General features: G+C 43.7%; 1 protein-coding gene across 1 annotated transcript in view; it reads left to right on the top strand.

Annotated features, from left to right (window-relative positions):
• Positions 1-16,494, top strand: part of LOC120959657 (uncharacterized) — a 117,232-nt gene that overhangs the window by 94,912 nt on the left and 5,826 nt on the right. Inside the window, exons 4-8 of the mRNA XM_040383244.2 lie at positions 1,891-2,016; positions 9,753-10,125; positions 10,190-12,184; positions 13,112-13,329; positions 13,432-13,750. Coding sequence (XP_040239178.2) covers positions 1,891-2,016; positions 9,753-10,125; positions 10,190-12,184; positions 13,112-13,329; positions 13,432-13,750 — 3,031 coding nt within the window. The remainder of the gene's footprint in view (positions 1-1,890; positions 2,017-9,752; positions 10,126-10,189; positions 12,185-13,111; positions 13,330-13,431; positions 13,751-16,494) is intronic.

The raw sequence follows: 16,494 nt of genomic DNA, 5'->3' as shown, positions 1-16,494 counted from the left end.
ATTCTTTCAATAAGCTACCCCCTTTAACAAATGACCAGGCCGGTTCGTGTTTGTTTGCTTGTTTTTTTTTCGGCGGGAGGGAGTCATTTCCCCTCATAGAAGAAAAACAACGCACGTGGACTTTTCTGCCTGTTCTAGCACTAACCCCCTCTCCCTCGGAAAGCCACAAGAAATCCTCCCAGTCTGTAGAAAAAACAGGACATGAACGGAAATGAAAACCAAACATTATGATACGTAGGTCGCTGATGAACGTTCCTCGTTCGGCTTTTCCGAGTCATTCCTGGAAGCATCCCGCACAAAAGGGGTAGCTGGTGTGGTTGGTGTGCATTGTTTGCAATGATTACTGCTTAATAAATTTCACTTCATTGGGATGGGTTCTTCCACCCCCACAGCGGTGAACGGCCACGACAACGAGCTGAACCCCGTGCTCAACGCCGCTGTACGTATTTAAGGTTAATGCGACCGTAAATCATGAATATGAATAATATGCATTGATGGGATGGGGCGGAAAAAGGGTTGCTGCTGGACTGAGCGTGTGTGTGTGTGCGCATTCCAGCCGCTGCTGGTTGCTGGCCGGCACCAGCAGTCACTTCCGGCCACGGTTCAGTGTGTACCGAGTGTAAAACGAGGAATAGGGTTTGATTTTTGCTCCCCGAAGGGTGTGCTATTGCACTATGCGCTGTAGTATGGAATATATTAATATTTTTTATTATTTAATCAAAATGATATACAATAATCAATGCAATGTATAAGTTGTTAAGTATACTCAAACAGCAGTAAATTATGTTTCAATTAATACAACACAAATATTAGTACATAAAACGATAGGCATGTCCTGAAGTTCTCGGAAAAATAATGCAAATTATTAAACGTTTTACGACCACATTTATACCACATTCCCGTGTCGTTGGGGCTGAGAGGCATTATCCCTAGCCCTGCCCAAGTCCATAAATAAAGGGTTGATTTTGAAGTGGATGTGCATGTGCATGCGTGTAGCGGTGGGTGTGTGTGTATATTTAAACAAAACGCACCGACGCAAACACTTGTCGATACGTCGTCGTCGAAACTCGAAGGGAACGCACAACAGTCCGCATGTGTGTGTGCGTGGGGTATTAATCGTCGTATCATTACCACCTACGTTCGCTAGAACAAACAGGGGTTCCCGGCTCGTTTACGTTTAGATGGGTTTTGCAACAAGGACAAACGGCTTAGGGAGGTGAACACACTCGATCCCACCCACAATGTGTGGTCACGGAGCAAAATTGAATTTAACATAAACGTTGAACGAAGCAATCCCTCCATTCGCAACATTCCCAATCAACGGCAAACGCTTCGGAAGGCGTATCGGAAATCTGTCCCGACCGGGCCGGGGCCCCACGGATTTAAGCGCCAAGGTAGCTGTTGTGTGCTGCTGGTACGGATATGAATTATGTAACGAAAACAATAGAATTCGCAAAATTTATGCACATCTGAAGGAGGTCCGAAATAAACGAAATTCCAAAACCGGGGTGTGACAAACTTAAAAAAGAGGGGAGGGCGTCAAAGCGTGGTGCGTCATATCTCCGGAGAAGGAGCGAGGAGTAAGAGTATGTGCTAAAGCCGTGGAATTTCCACCGACAACGGTTACAATATGGAAATTGTTGTAACCGGGAAATGGAAATCGTTTGCTTGGTACTTCAAAAGATGCATATACAAAGTAACCCAGCTGCTGGAGGGAAAGGCACTTGTGGTGGTGGCAAGGATGCCTGGCTTTGGAGGGACCAGTTTCGGGAGGGAGTCTATAAAACATTTTGCAAGAGTTCTTGTGTAGTGCTGGAGACGGTAGTTTAGTGTTTACGTTGTTGAAGCTTAACCACTTACTAGTTTGTTGCTTTGTTTTTGTACTTTCAGATATCCGTCTGTGATGACTACAGCTTACCGATTGACTTTGTAAAGAAACGACCGTCCAGTTTTGATCCCTGCCTCGTACAGCATATACCAACCAATTGGGCCTCTCCAAGTCCACAATCAGAACACGTAAGTACTCGTTGAAAGTGTTAAATACTTTAAGGGGCTCATGGAGATCTAAAAGTAGTTCAAATCTTATCCTATGTGTTATGTGCATTTAAAACTGCAATTGTTTACTTCTTAGGCACTAAATTATGAAGCAAGAAGTGTCTCAATATTGGGACATTGGCACATTTCGTCTATTGATTGTAGGCTTGATCCAAGATTAATACACTACACACTTGATACAACTGATCAGTAGCCTCACTCTTAATATCAGGATATACACGATTGATTGAATTTTGGAAATCTTCTATCATTTTAGAAAAGGAGCATTCTGGATTGTCTTTATCATTTTACCTATTATTCATATTATAATAGAACTTTTTGGATATTGCAAAGGAAAATTGGCATGATATTTAATGTTGACATTTTCTTTAAAATTTACGATCTTTTAATGTTGATGCCTATCCCTTACTTTTGCACACTTTTTCGTGAAGTCAGATTGTTGGCCCTCAAGTTTTGTTAATCCTTGAAGTGTATGGTTCAATTGTCAACCTCAACTCATCTGTTTTAAACGAAACTGTGATATTTTGGAGATTTTATCTGTAAACTTTAAAGTTTTTTTTTTAAATGTATGGCAATTGATTAAATATGACTAAAGTGAGAACTGCGCACTTAAGAGTCCTAGGTTTTTATCCGTATGATCTAGACTTTACTGAGCTATTTGTCATCAGTTGTGTTATGAAGATCATCATGTTCTAGAGTCACTATAGTGAAGATTGAATGCCTGGATCAACTTCTAGATACTTTAGTACAAACTCTTAATATGCCCCATCATCAGACTACCATCAGATTACTAACATTAAGACAGTAGTTTTGGGGCAAACTAGCAATTCCTTCCGTCGTATGCAAAACACTGAAAAAACGCGCCCTCTAAACAAATTGAAACAACCCCTTAACTGCTGACGTTTAGCAGCAGCATTCTTGTGGAAAATCAAATCATGCAACCCGTGTTCGTTGGGTGGGAAGGTGAACAACCACTTGGAAAAGACACACCATTTAATCAACAACACTCCACATTTTACCGTTGGTCGCACTTTGAAGAAGTCTGCACGCCCTGATTACTACTTTTACCGATGCCTGGCGTACTACAAGAGCATGCGATGATCATCAAGCAACGTACTCTCTCGCTATCTCTTTTGAGCACCGAAGACTGTGCACTGAAAAATCGCCCCGTGGTGCAAATAATTACTTTTTAAATGGACAAAAAATTGAACTACCATAATTTAATTGAATTAGAATTTAATTAAAACGCAAATAAATTACTTTCCCAAGTCTGGGGAGCATTCGAGGCTGTTTGTTATTGTTATGTGCCGCCCGTTTTACGTTGAATGCTTGGTGAGTGTGTGTGTCCGTCCGTGAGGGTGTAAGCATATGGACTGGAATACACCTGGAGCAATGGAGAGCGAAGCTGGGGATTCAAGTGCGTTTCTAGCTGCGTTTCGACCATTGCCAGGATTCATCTTGGAGTGTGAAGCGAAACCAACGCTCCTCCCTCCTGCGGTGAGCTAGGATGCAATACGAAATGGATGAAGGTGATTGTAAATAAATTATGAACCTGATGCTGGGTAAGGCTGGTTCTGCCGGTGGTGTTGGAATGTCGATTGTTGCCGGTGCGAACGGTGCGATGGGTTGATGAATTATTAAACGGCAAGTGATACGAAATGTATGCAAGTGGGGAGAGATTGAAAAGAAGAGTCGAGGTGAGTTTTATTGTAATGAATGCTTTGTAGGGAATTCTTTAAAAGTCCTTAAAGTACAAGATTTGTTGTACATTTTTCCAGCTTAACTATTGCCTTAAATTTATGACACTTTTTCAATCCTTACTGTCAATTTACTCATTTCAGTGTCATATTACAGCTTTACGTTGAAGAAAAAAGCACTGTTTGACAAGTCGACACATAATCGCTCGAGTGGCTTAAATTGTTTCGAAAGCAATGAACAATAACGCCACGGCTTACAATGTATACCCATCTGTGAACGTCCCGTCCAGATTAAACGCAAGTTTGCCTTCTTCCGTTCGCTCATCGCGGTTGAAGAAATTAAAGCATAATAGGATGTCAAGGTAGATTTAGCGCCCGTTTCTTTCCTGCTTCCTGAGCACGCGGTTTGTGCAGAAGGTCTTGTGACAGCGCGTGGACCTGCCAGGATGTACCTGGCCCACTGTTGTTAATCGCTTCCGACAGACTCAATTCCATCGTGCAACAGCACTCTATAAACACCTGAACCCTGGGCGACTTCGTACTTCGTACGTACTTCTTTGCTACATTCTACTGAAATTAGCGAAAAAGTTTTGTATTCTTCCATTTTGACGCTCGCGAAAAACTCGACAGCGAAACTCATTAGACACAGGTATGGGATAATTTTGTGCCCACACTCCCAGTTATGCTCGCAAAAGTGGCCAGCAAAATCCAACTAATAATCGTAAAAATCAATATTCATTGTATCAGTGCGGATGTTATAATGTGTAAGAGAGAACAGAAACAAAAGGGAGAGGTGAGGGTCACTTTTGTCGCTACAAAAAGGTGCACTTTATGAGGTTATAAGCTCTACCAGGCTTAGGTTTTGCGGTTTTTTCATCTGCTTTTTTCGATTAGCATTTTTAAGGAGCAATGCAAAATTCAATAAAGCCGTAGATGGTGATGCGTTGCATCGTTGATAATGTGCTTTGATTCCACGTTGGATTTGCATTTCAATTAGAAAGTTTTGTAAATAAAGGTCAAACGGTGGATTCTGATAACCGAAAACTGATAGGGATCTGGAGCCTTGTTATCTCACATAATCGCATATCTCGCTTTATCTCGCATAAATACTTCATTCAATGTTCATTTCAATGTTCAACAATTTGGAATTTTCATGGTCAGTGTATAGAATAATTGTAGAACATCTTTCTTAAAATCGTGAAATAAAGGTGTTTTCTTCTCGAAGATGGCGATTTCAGATAGTTTGAATAGTTGAGTATAGGTATATATTACTTCTCTTGGCATTTGGTAATGTTTGTTTTTTCTATACATTACATTGAAGTTAACATCAGTTGCATTCAGTTCAGTGTCTATTTTTTTAAATATGAAAAGTTAACCTCAACTCTTAGCAAAAAAAATCCAGATTAAGGTTCTATACAGTCAAGGATATCATTTTTAGTCTCAGAAGCACATTCGAAATTAAATCAGAACTATATGTTGACATGGCTTTTGGAACCAAATGGTAGAATATCTATACGTATTTCATAAAACTTGAAGGTATAGATAATTATGATATGACGAATCTGTCAAATTCTTTTCTAGTTTATTCTATTGAAGTATCCCTTGCATTGATGAAACAAGTCGTTTTAGTGGCAAGGAGCTCAGAAGTTACTTACCTTTGATGAAAAGGTCTGTGTCATTTGCATTAAGTTGCCTTCAGCTTATGCCTTAGCCTCAGCTCCATGGATTTACATCGTTGCGTTTATGCAGTTCTAGGTCATTCTCAACATAGCAAATGCAACATCTTTAAGGACGTCCACAAATTTTGCCTTACAAGCTGATCTTGATATCAAACGTCTGTAACTTTCTGTGAAATGGTAAAGCCCCGAATATCCTACAAATACCCCTAAACGTAACTGCACAGCTGCAGAGCCACTTTCTGATGACGCAAATGTGAGCTTCATTTAGCAAATCAATAACTTTGAAAGACAAAACACATACAGGATGGGTCGGTGAAGGGCTTAAAATGGCAAGTTTAGCGAACAAGAACACACACACACAAACGACAGCCCTTATCACTTGTGCACTTGTGCCGCTGTACGTGCAGACATATCGCGGACCTCACAATGTTCTTCATGCAGGAGTGTTTCTTTTTTTCATTTTTCTGTTGTTGCACTCAACTTTGCTAAATATAGCGACCAGAAGTCGGCAGACCTTGGAGTGTCTTTTGCTCAACGGAACACTGGTGCTGGTGCAGTGAAGTGGTAGGCGTACTTTTTTTTTGTTGTTGCCGATGGTTTTGCTCATACCAGAAATACCCTACCATGTGCACATCCGCTTCACCACCAGGTAATAGGTGTGTTTGTATGTTCGCCCTGTTTGCTTCTACAACTACTAATCCTGCATTCCTACCATATTGCGCTGGTATAGTTTTACCAAACAATGGCCTCTCCCCTCGAAGCGGGCAGAAAACAGTTGTTGGAAAAGTCTGATGGTGGTCGCAACGTTTATTGATGAGAAAGCCCTGAGCGTGCAAAACCGATATAACGATATCCGAGTGGGATTGCAAAGCGCAGAATTTTTACTATTACGAACCGACCAACGGGCGCGCAATCAGCCTCCCGCGAATAGGATTCAATCCGGCTGGCAGGGCCTTAAATGACACGGTTTGTGCTCAATATTTCTAGCCAAACCAGAGAGAAGCCGCCAAAAGCAACTGAACAACAAAAGGTATTTTGCCGTACCGAGTCTGAATGCTTTTCAAAACGGTGCACTTTTTTGTGTTGTTTCTGATAGCAAGAAGCCAGTCGTTCGATTGCCGAGGGAACGCACTCCAACGACAATGCCAAGTTCTGGAGGAGTTAGAGTTTAGGCACAGAGAAGTCATTTTCCCGACATTCTTTTTTTTGGCTCGTTGTTGCTACTGACTTCCGCTGGTTGTTGTTATTGGTTTTCGTCTACCATTTTGGGCAGTGTTATCGTATCGAAGTATCGCTATAGAGACGACCCCCGGACGGACGGACGTACGGACGGACACATTGTTGCACATTGTTACCCAAATGGGAGATGAAGCCGGTTTCGTAAACCGTTCAATTCCGTAGTCATTTGCTCGGCGGCTCGTGTATTTTCTTGTTGGGCTGGTGGCAAAATTTATAATCGTTCAATATTGAGTTTTAAATATTTTACATACGGTTGGGTTTTGGTGGACCAGCCTGAAGACTACACTCGGCGGAATTCAACCACTGGATGGGGTAGCTTTTAGATCGTTACTATGAATTGGATTTTTCCTAGTCTGGCGTTCTGTTGGCGTTCAAATTTGTCCTGCCTGTAGGACGGCAAATCCTTATCGAGATGAGAGTATTTTTCCTCTATTTTTTCTGTTCGTTTCCATTGTCCCTGTTTTTTGCTATGTTGTCGTACAGACGCGGAATATTAAATAGACGTGCTCGCTTGCGGGACAAGCCACGTGGAGGAGGAGGATCGGAAACGGAACCTCAACAATAATGTTCGATAAATATTTCATAATGAGAGAACGTCGAGGTTTTCACATTCCATTGCAAGCTAATTTCAATGAGATGGAAGAGGCAGAGCTAGGTCTTGTTGCCTTTATTTCTACGTGCCCCGTTCCCCCCTTATCAAAAAGCAATTATATAAGCCATTGGGAGATTTAAGGAATGCCGTAATAGCCTTATAAATGGAGAGGTAGCATGGGACGTTAAATTTAATTAAATAAAAGGAAAATAATTCCCCACCACCCATATGTGGTTCGCTCTATCTGTCTAGGGAAAGAGAGAAAGAGAGAGCATTTTAGCGCTAAATAATATACACACCCACAGTCAAATGGTCTACGCCAATGACACCTTTCCCTACACACCTACTCGGATAAACTTCATACACCGAAGAGTGTTCAATTTAAATTTATTCAAATTGTATTTTACTAGCAAGAGTGCACGTTCAGATTGGAGGAGCTTCAATCGGGGGGAGGGGAAAGAGACTGACTACACTTTTTCTTTGCTCATTTTAAGGGAAAAATTGTCCCCCAACCACCTCATCCACCGATCAGAGAGTGATAATATCGGGCAGAAAGTTTTTTTCTAGGAAAATATGGCAAACGCTCACCAGGCACCTCGCGCAGTGCGATCGGGTATCGCTAAATATTCATGAGCCTAATCGAATTAACCCGGCGTAACGCGAAGAAATTTATTCAATTTCCCCCGTGGTTTTTCCGTGACTCTCATCATGACGTGATGCTCAAAAATTGCAACAAGCTTTTCGGCAACAAGCTCTTCCCCTGTAGGAGCAGCGGTATTAGTTGTGCGTGTTTGCTGCCTGGGTGCCTGGGTTTGCATGTTTCTGTTTACACCATAAATTAAAATTGTCATAAATTACCAGTTTTGAAGGCATTCTGTGTGTGTGTGTGTCTGCGCGAGTGTATGTGTGTTGCAGTTACTCCACGGGGGAGACTTGAGCTGGTCGCCCAAGGGATCAAGATGTCACCTTTCGTACGGTTGGCGTGCCTCGAGCAAATCGTGTGGAAACTGGCGACAGACATTCTTCCAGGGTTGGCGTTCTTGGTGCAAAACGTGGCGAGTGGGATCTCGCGTTTTTTGCTACAACAAGAACAACCACACTGGAACAAGTGGCTGGCTGGCTGGCGGGGGGTTTTGCACTATTGGCATTACACGGCATCGCACCGTGAATCGCGTGAATGAAGCCCCAACGGATCCATCAATTCACACACAAGCGCGCGCGAGCGCTCACCCGAGTGTGGGACACATAGCCACGAGCCTGAGGGCGTGTTGTACTGCCATCTGTGGGTATGTGTGTGTGTATGTGTGTGTGCCAAAAGGATGGGTAGGATTATGAGCGAGATATACCATGACCCTAAACGGGTCCCTCGGGGAAGGAACGGCACCAGGAGGAGCATGTCCTGTGACCTGTGTGAGCACCGGGAGAGCAAAGGATAGGAAGATAATCGATTTTTGAAATGTTTATGGTTGGTTAAAGCTCCCGGCTTGAAATCGTACCTTTGGGGGATTGGCGTATGGTATTGGCGCGTTTTTTTATAGTTTGATATTGGAAATAACTTCTGGATTGATTTTGTTTGTTTTTTTTTTTTTTCGCCACGTACGTTCGTTTGTTTTGAGGGTTCAAAATCAGTGCCGGTAATCGGGAAATCTAGTTCACAGTATCTACTGGTAGTTTAATATTATCCGTAACACAATCAGGTATTGAGAATACCGTGAAGTCTTCCTGAATAGAATCTCCAAGGGACCCAAGAAAAGACATTTATTCTAGGAAAACTAAAGCCACATGTTGCTAAGGGTTATCCAAGATATTAAGCATTAGTCTTGGACCTTAGTATACATTATTTCTGTGAACATTCGTTACTTCAATGGTTTCAAAGACTTGGAATTTCTAAGTCTTGGTACTCAAATCGGTTGAAGAACTATGGGAGATATTCTCTGAGGACTTTGCATTTTCCTCATTTTCAGGCCATTTTTGCTACTCTACTCCATAAAACCTTTTCAATAGAATTTGAAAACACAAATATGAAAACCATGCCTATTCGACAGTCTTGTCGGGTTACAGACTAGATGGAGTGGACTACTGGAAAAATTGATTTGGAAAGACTGCAGATTACTTACAAAGACTCCACTGTATTTATGGATTCACTGGGAGTACACTAACGGTTCCAATTCAGCTCATGCTAGATTAATTCCTATTCCAACTCTGAAGAAATAGAAGCGCCAGCTCCAGTTGGAATCACCTGGATCAGCCCAGAACCATCCAGAATCGTGTGTAACTATCAGATGAGTTGGTGGGAAATTTTCTGGAGAAACAATTCTGTATCTTTGAAGATTATGGATGGTTCAGAACGTTCCAGATGATTCCAGACTGTTTCAACGATTCTAAATCTCTCCAGATTTCTCGAATGTTAGTACCAAATTTGTGCTCAACATTTCTTCCAATTATTCCTAACTCTAACCAAGCGCTTTTATCTGCCTCTCTGTCTTTCAGGTTTCATTTCTAGAACCTTTGCTACTACAGCAACCCTTGTCAGCGGTTCCGACCATCGTCAGCAATAACGTACCGGGCAGTGTAACGATCGCATCGTCCGGCATTCCACCAGGTACCGGTACCATCGGTCGTCCATCACTCCCGCTCGTCCCATCAGCTTCCGGTCCATCGCTGTGCCCTATACCTCCACTACAGCCAGGTCCGGACGCAGCAACTACAGCAGCGGCTCATACCGTCGCCATCAAAACACTCGAAGAGATCTTCGATACCCGTCGGAGCTATAAGCCGGCCGGCAGGCATCGCGCTAGAAGCCGTACAAGGCGTCCAGATAGTTGTTCGGAGGTGAAATACATCAATCAAAACTTTAGCTCCGGTAAGTAGAACAAGTCCCCTCGATGGCATTTCAATATTTTGAAAGGCATGATTTTGAATTGCAGGTTCATCGGCACCGATATCTTCTGAGGAGGAAGATAACGACGAAGAGGAGGACGAGCTCAGCAAGATACCAGAGCTGAACTCGCCGGACAGTATATCGGACGATCTCGTGCAAGCACTACCATTGCGTCAAAGCCCCATCAAGACAACAGGCCCTGATACAGCCAAACGGAACCCATCGCCCTACTATTACTCCGACTTGCTGAAGAACAAACAGCGCGAAAGGGAAGGAACTGAACTAATTCCAGCAGATTCTGGACTACCTGCGAATCTTCCAACAGTACAGCAAACGCCCTCAACAGAAGCGGTCCGTCGTGATCCTCCCGTCCGCTACAAAAAGAGCAGCAGCCTAGACACACCGGGCGCGGAGAAGGAAGTCCCGCTACCGAAGCGATACTCCATCACCGAGGAGGGCGTACGGATCATACGGTGCGACTCCCCATCCACCACTACCTCGGACGATTCGGACTGCTCCGAATGTTGCAAGCGGCGGGCGTGGCAGGCGCAAGCGTTAGCGATCACCCGGGCAACCTGTAACCTTGGGCCGCGCGTCGACTCGATGCCACCGCACCGTCTGCTCGGACCGGCGGCAGTCTGTGCCTGTGCAACGCCCCAGGCGTTCGGCGACGACGATGACAACGATGATGAGCTGTTCCGTCCGCGCAGTATCTTCTACGTGCACCAACCGGGCGCCGCCGACTGTGCTGACTGTGCACTAGGAGGGGCAGGTGATCTGCAGAGTTCCACCCCGGCACAGGACGAGATGGCGAACGTGCGCACGCGCCAAATCTACGAGACGGCGTTCGATTCAAAGATAACGCGCTCGGACGACGATCTGGATGAGGTGGACCGGATCACCAACCAGAGTGTGCTGCTGCAGCTAACGAAGAGTAACAGCAGTAGTGCGAGCAACATGGTAACTGGGGGAGCACCACCAGCGTCCCGCACTAAGCGGCTGGACACGAAGCGGACCAAATCCGCGAGCAGTAAAACGCCTTCCGGTGGTGGGCAGGACATTGCAGGGGCTCAGCCAGCCTTGGAAGAAGCCAAGGCGGATCAGCTGGCGCAGGATCTGCAGGAGAAGCTGCAGCTCGACAAACAGATGGACAATATAGCGAACGCCAACTCCACGTCTTCCTCTCAGCTGCCCCTGCGGGGTTATACGCCGTCCCCGCCGTCGACGGCACCCCTGCCGATGAAGTTCCCAGGGAAGCATGAGCGGTTCTTTATTAGCAGCATCAAGAGTGCACCGAATCTGCCCTCCTCCAATGCGGGCGCTCAGCATCCGAGGTTGAAGGATCTGCGGTTGGACATACAGAACGTGCGGAACAATGACGGTGCGGGTGGGAGTAGCTGCGATGGCAGCATTGCCGAGGGGGCACCGTTTGGGCATGGGAGTAAGGTGGGTGAACGGCCCCGTTCGACGCTCTGTCTCGAGCCGGAGCGGGTGCTAGAGTTGAAGCGAGGTCATCGTGGTGCGTCCCATCACCATCATGGTAAGCAGCAGCATCAGCGTGGACGTGGAAACTTTTCCTCCACGGAAAGTATGGCTACTTCGAGTAGTGGCGGAAGCATGGAGTCGTTAAAGTCGAGTACGAGCGAAGGGAACCGCAGTACGTCCAGTTCGGACTCGCGCCACTCTTCGTCGCTTAGTTCGCACAGTTCCGACTCGGGACCGTCGCTGGCGTTCCCGCTGAGGGTGCCGGTGGCCATACACAACAAGCTGAACATACTGAGTCCGATTTCGGACAAGTCGTCTCAAGAGCCGGGCTCGGAGACGTCGGACATTAACAATCGCAACAACAACTCGCAGAAGCAGTCGCCGGTGGATGGTACTACGGGTGGTGGTGGTGCTGTTGCTGGTGCAGGAAGTGGTACGTTGGGCAAGAAGGAGGGAGAGGAGAGCGTTGGTGGTGGTGTCGTAGGTACGGAGGCTGTGAAAACGAACGTCACAAAGAGACGTTCGGCACCGAACAAGGCATTGCTGTTAATAACGGGTAAGTTAGGTTTCGGTTGAGAATCACTAGCACAGTGGGAGAATGTTGAGACATTTATCGATGTAGATAAGTTTTATAATGAAAAGAAGGGAACAAAAACAAACGAAAATTGGATCTACTCAGTTGAAGTGAAATGTCGAAGCAAATCGTGTCAAAATACTATAACTTTCAACAAGACTTCTGGTTAATAATATTTATTTGTCTTATTTGTTTTATTTATCCTTTTTGGCTTCTTTCTTCCTCTTTTCTCCTCCTTTGTTTGTGTTTTTCTTGTGTTAGTTTTGTTTGTTTTTCGTGTTTTGTAAACTTTCTTATGGTTTATGTTAATGTTTATAAAATTATAATTAGTTTTCTATTCCCTTTACGTAATCAAGTACGTTCTGTAGTGTATTGTCAGTATTTTTAGATAACTTTTGACATTTTTACGACAAGAAAAGTTAAAGATTACAATGTGTAATTAAAATTGAGCCATGGGCCATGTCTTCAGATGTTTTCAGGAGAAGGTTTAGCATATAAAATTGACTATTTTATAGCATGTATTTAATTATTATTTTTGTTCAATAATCATTGTAGATAATCAAGTTATTTTTAATTAACATTTTTTAGAGAATTTCCATAACACATTTGAAAATGATGCTTTATTTTCAACTTTAGAATAAATTGAAGAATTTTCAATGCAATAAGAACAAATCCTGTTTAAGTCTGTTCCGGTAGACTTTGAAAGTTAACATAACCTTTAAACTAATTCATACAAATTATCTTTTTTTTTTATTCAACTTAGGTTGACGTCTGACTATAAAAACATAATTTTGAATTTATAAAAATAATAATTAGGATTTTGAATATGTCATCCCTACAAATACCCACTGTGCTCTAATTTGTTGTACATACGCTTTACTGATAACATTGTACTGAACTCTCACCCAGGTCCCGAAATACAAGGCTCGGACAGTGGCATCTCGCTACACTCCCGGGAGGATCTAAAATCCCGGACAAACTTTTTAAACGCCAGCCTTCAGCGGGCCTCCCTCGGCCAGGACAAGCAGGGCGACCACGGCAAGGGACAGTCGGGACTGCCGCAGGACCTAAGCGATCTGCCGTTCGATATGCCAAAGCTGCGCAGAAGAAGAGCACACCTGCAGCAGGTAAGTAGTGGTAGTAGTGGTGATGGCGAGACGAACACTCTCTCATCATCTTTCACATCAAAACACTGATGGGGTTCCCTTCCTTCCAAACCGTCACACCAGGAACCGTGCACATCTGGCAGTGTCACGTCGGTGGACGTGGGTGATTTACCCTTCGATATGCCGAAGTTGCGGCGCCGGCTAAGGTTGTCCCAAAATCAGCAACATCAGCAGCTGCTACAGCAACAACAGCAACAGCAACAGCAACAGCAGCAGCAGCAGCAGCATCAGTTGCAGCAGCACCCATTCCAGACCAGCACGGCTGCGTCGACATCGGGCGGCGGTATGCTGCTGCAGACGAGCACCGAATCAAGCGGGCTGTCCCAAGCCTCCTCCAGCCTGTCGATGCGAGACTCCGATAGCAAGCTGGCACTAGCAGGAGGTAAGTACACGCTCCCTCCGCGTCGTCGGGTACCGATTGCGGTTAGGTAGTGATGTTTCAATCACCCTCATTGGTGTCGCATGATACGGAGCTCTCGGTACATTCATTTTAATAATTAATTTCCACTCCACTCGGATGTATCGAATGACATCGATTTCCATCTTGTAACAGTTGCGATTTGAGCGATACCAGGGGAGGGAAAGAGAGCTTGTAGTATCTTGTGTAATGACCATTTCATTGCACGGTCTGCATGGATAAATGGATGATATGTACATGTTTACTTGCAACATTCGTCACGTACGTGGTGCGTATTTGGGGGGAGATTTTTTGGGGCTGACTAGGGCGACATTTGCGTAAGGATTGCGTGGCTCGGGCTGGTAATTGATTTATGGCAGTGCGGACCACACACACACACATACACCTGCCACACCTAGACGCACCGGACAAAGGCATCATGATGATGCGGATGATGTGCAGAATCCTCCATTAGCAGATAAAGATCCCGTTTGCATACTCGTTCGGCTTAAAACGGGGTGGAATGCTTAATTGATAGGAGGAAACAATGCCTTGTTTGGAGGACTGTTTTGGAAAGTACAAAACGACACCGTGTGTAATACATGACAAAAAATGATATGATCATGTCATTTAGAGTACATCCGAGATAACATGTAAAAAGGTTGCACTAGAATACAAAGTAAAGGATTTGCATCAAATAACAGTAAAAACTAGTAGAGCATTTCAATTTCAGTAGGAGGCTCATTTCAATTTACGGAAGAGCTTTATTTATGCTTGTTACAATCATTCAAATTGATGTTGCTCTTTATGGGATGATTTACAGATAATTGCAATCCAAAAAAATAAAGTTTATGAGACTAATTTGACCATTTGTAGGTCAAATATTGGTAGGAAAACAACGATAAAGCAAAATTAAATTCAGCAAACGATCTCAATTGTTGGATATTCAAGATTCATGGTCCAATGTCCAGAAACTGATTTAAATATAGCCAAAGTTCATGATATTGGCTGATTTGGCAAATATCACTCAGAGTTTTACTACTCATTGAGACGCAACTCTAGAAAAGAGTTATTGAGGTTGCGAATAATGTAACTCACTGAGTCAAACATTACTTTAAATTAACAGTTAAATTTTGCTTAATTAAAATAGATAAAAAAAAATAAGCAATTAAACGAGATTTAACTCTCATCACAGTTATTTTACTCGCGATTGATGTAATTCACGGTGAACGAGTTGCTACCGATTTAAATAAGTTGCAGAGATTTAAATAAGTCCAATAAACTCTTCGCGATTCAATGCATTCACTGTAAAGATTTCACTCGCACACTTTGATTCAGTCCTTCCCATCACTAGAATGATCACAATTGGCAGTCTTCGGTTTCCAATAGGATTCCGATTAATCGTAGTAATGTTGACAGTTTCGTTCGGTCTGGAATGGAAAGCTTTCAATTAGAACAGGGGTATCCAAACTTTTCAGTTCGCGGGCCGCATTGCTTCACAATTAACGTTGTTGAGGGCCATTTTGACGCTACCTTTACAATAGGTAAAATTTCAAATCTCGTTTTAATTAGAAAATATAAATTGAATGTATCAAGTTTCTAAATCTTTCTTTTATGGAAATTGGATTTTCGTCTTTTAAAAGTAAATATTTGAATTTTGATCAATTAGTCAATAAAATAAGCTATTTATTTTAACCTTTACAAAGTCATCGCGGGCCGCAATACAGGCCTTTAAGGGCCGCATGCGGCCCGCATGCTGTAATTTGGAGACCCCTGAATTAGAACCTTAATATCGTTTTTTACTTACTCTTTGTTGTATTGTATTGTTCAACTAAAATGTTTCACTAACTTCAAACTAAAAAAAGAAGAAGGTTCAATATAACTCAATTGCTACTATCGAAAAAAAAAAAACAGCTTTGTGATGTAAAATTTATAATATTTTTACGTTAAATCAAATTCTAGGCTTACTTCCGGCAAATACTACAGCTTCTGCTGATCGAAGCACTGTTATAGAATTCCCTTTCCAAAAAACACTGTCCAATACTGTATCATTTCATCTATCGCAACAGCAAAATCGGCTGCTACTATCAGGGGAGAACAACAAAGAACGCCCAAAACCCCTGACGCTAGCAGAAACATGTCCCGTTGGTTCGTTGGTGGCGCTGCACAGCTTAATTAAGGTAGCCGCATCACAGCAGGCTTTGCTGGGCGCACCATCAAGCTCTCTCTCTCTCTTTGAATTGAGAGATTTAGGCATTGGCTTTGGCGTTCAATGGCACATGTTACCGACAAGCCGACAATGAAACGTATTGTCCAGCGCGCGATCCTGGCATGGGTGCGGGCAGGTTTGTCCAGTTTCCTCGCAGTTCCTGCGTTCTCGAACGGAAGTTACAGAGGGTCCCGCTTATAAATTATGCATCGAAACGCCTGTATCCGTGTGGTTGGTTTCGACCGTCACTCGCGCAAACGTGTACTCCTTGCGTACTGTTACGGACACACACACACAAGCGCAAAGCAAAGGGGAGTAAAAGTTTTCCCCCCGTTCTCGCACAAAGTTGAGCCAAAGATTTGACATTTTTCATCCCCACAACTCTCGCGTATATATGTGATAAACAATCGTTTAGCACCGTTGTTTGCAGCCATGTTTCGGGCATGGTTTCACGGTTAGTATTTTAGTATTCCGGGTGTACGACAGCAACCAACCAACCAACCAGCCACGCGTGTTGTCG

Source organism: Anopheles coluzzii, chromosome 3 (assembly GCF_943734685.1).
Source record: "Anopheles coluzzii chromosome 3, AcolN3, whole genome shotgun sequence".
Lineage (NCBI taxonomy): Eukaryota > Metazoa > Arthropoda > Insecta > Diptera > Culicidae > Anopheles > Anopheles coluzzii.
The sequence above is the reverse complement of the archived record's forward strand: the minus strand, read 5'-3'. Positions and strand labels throughout refer to the sequence as shown.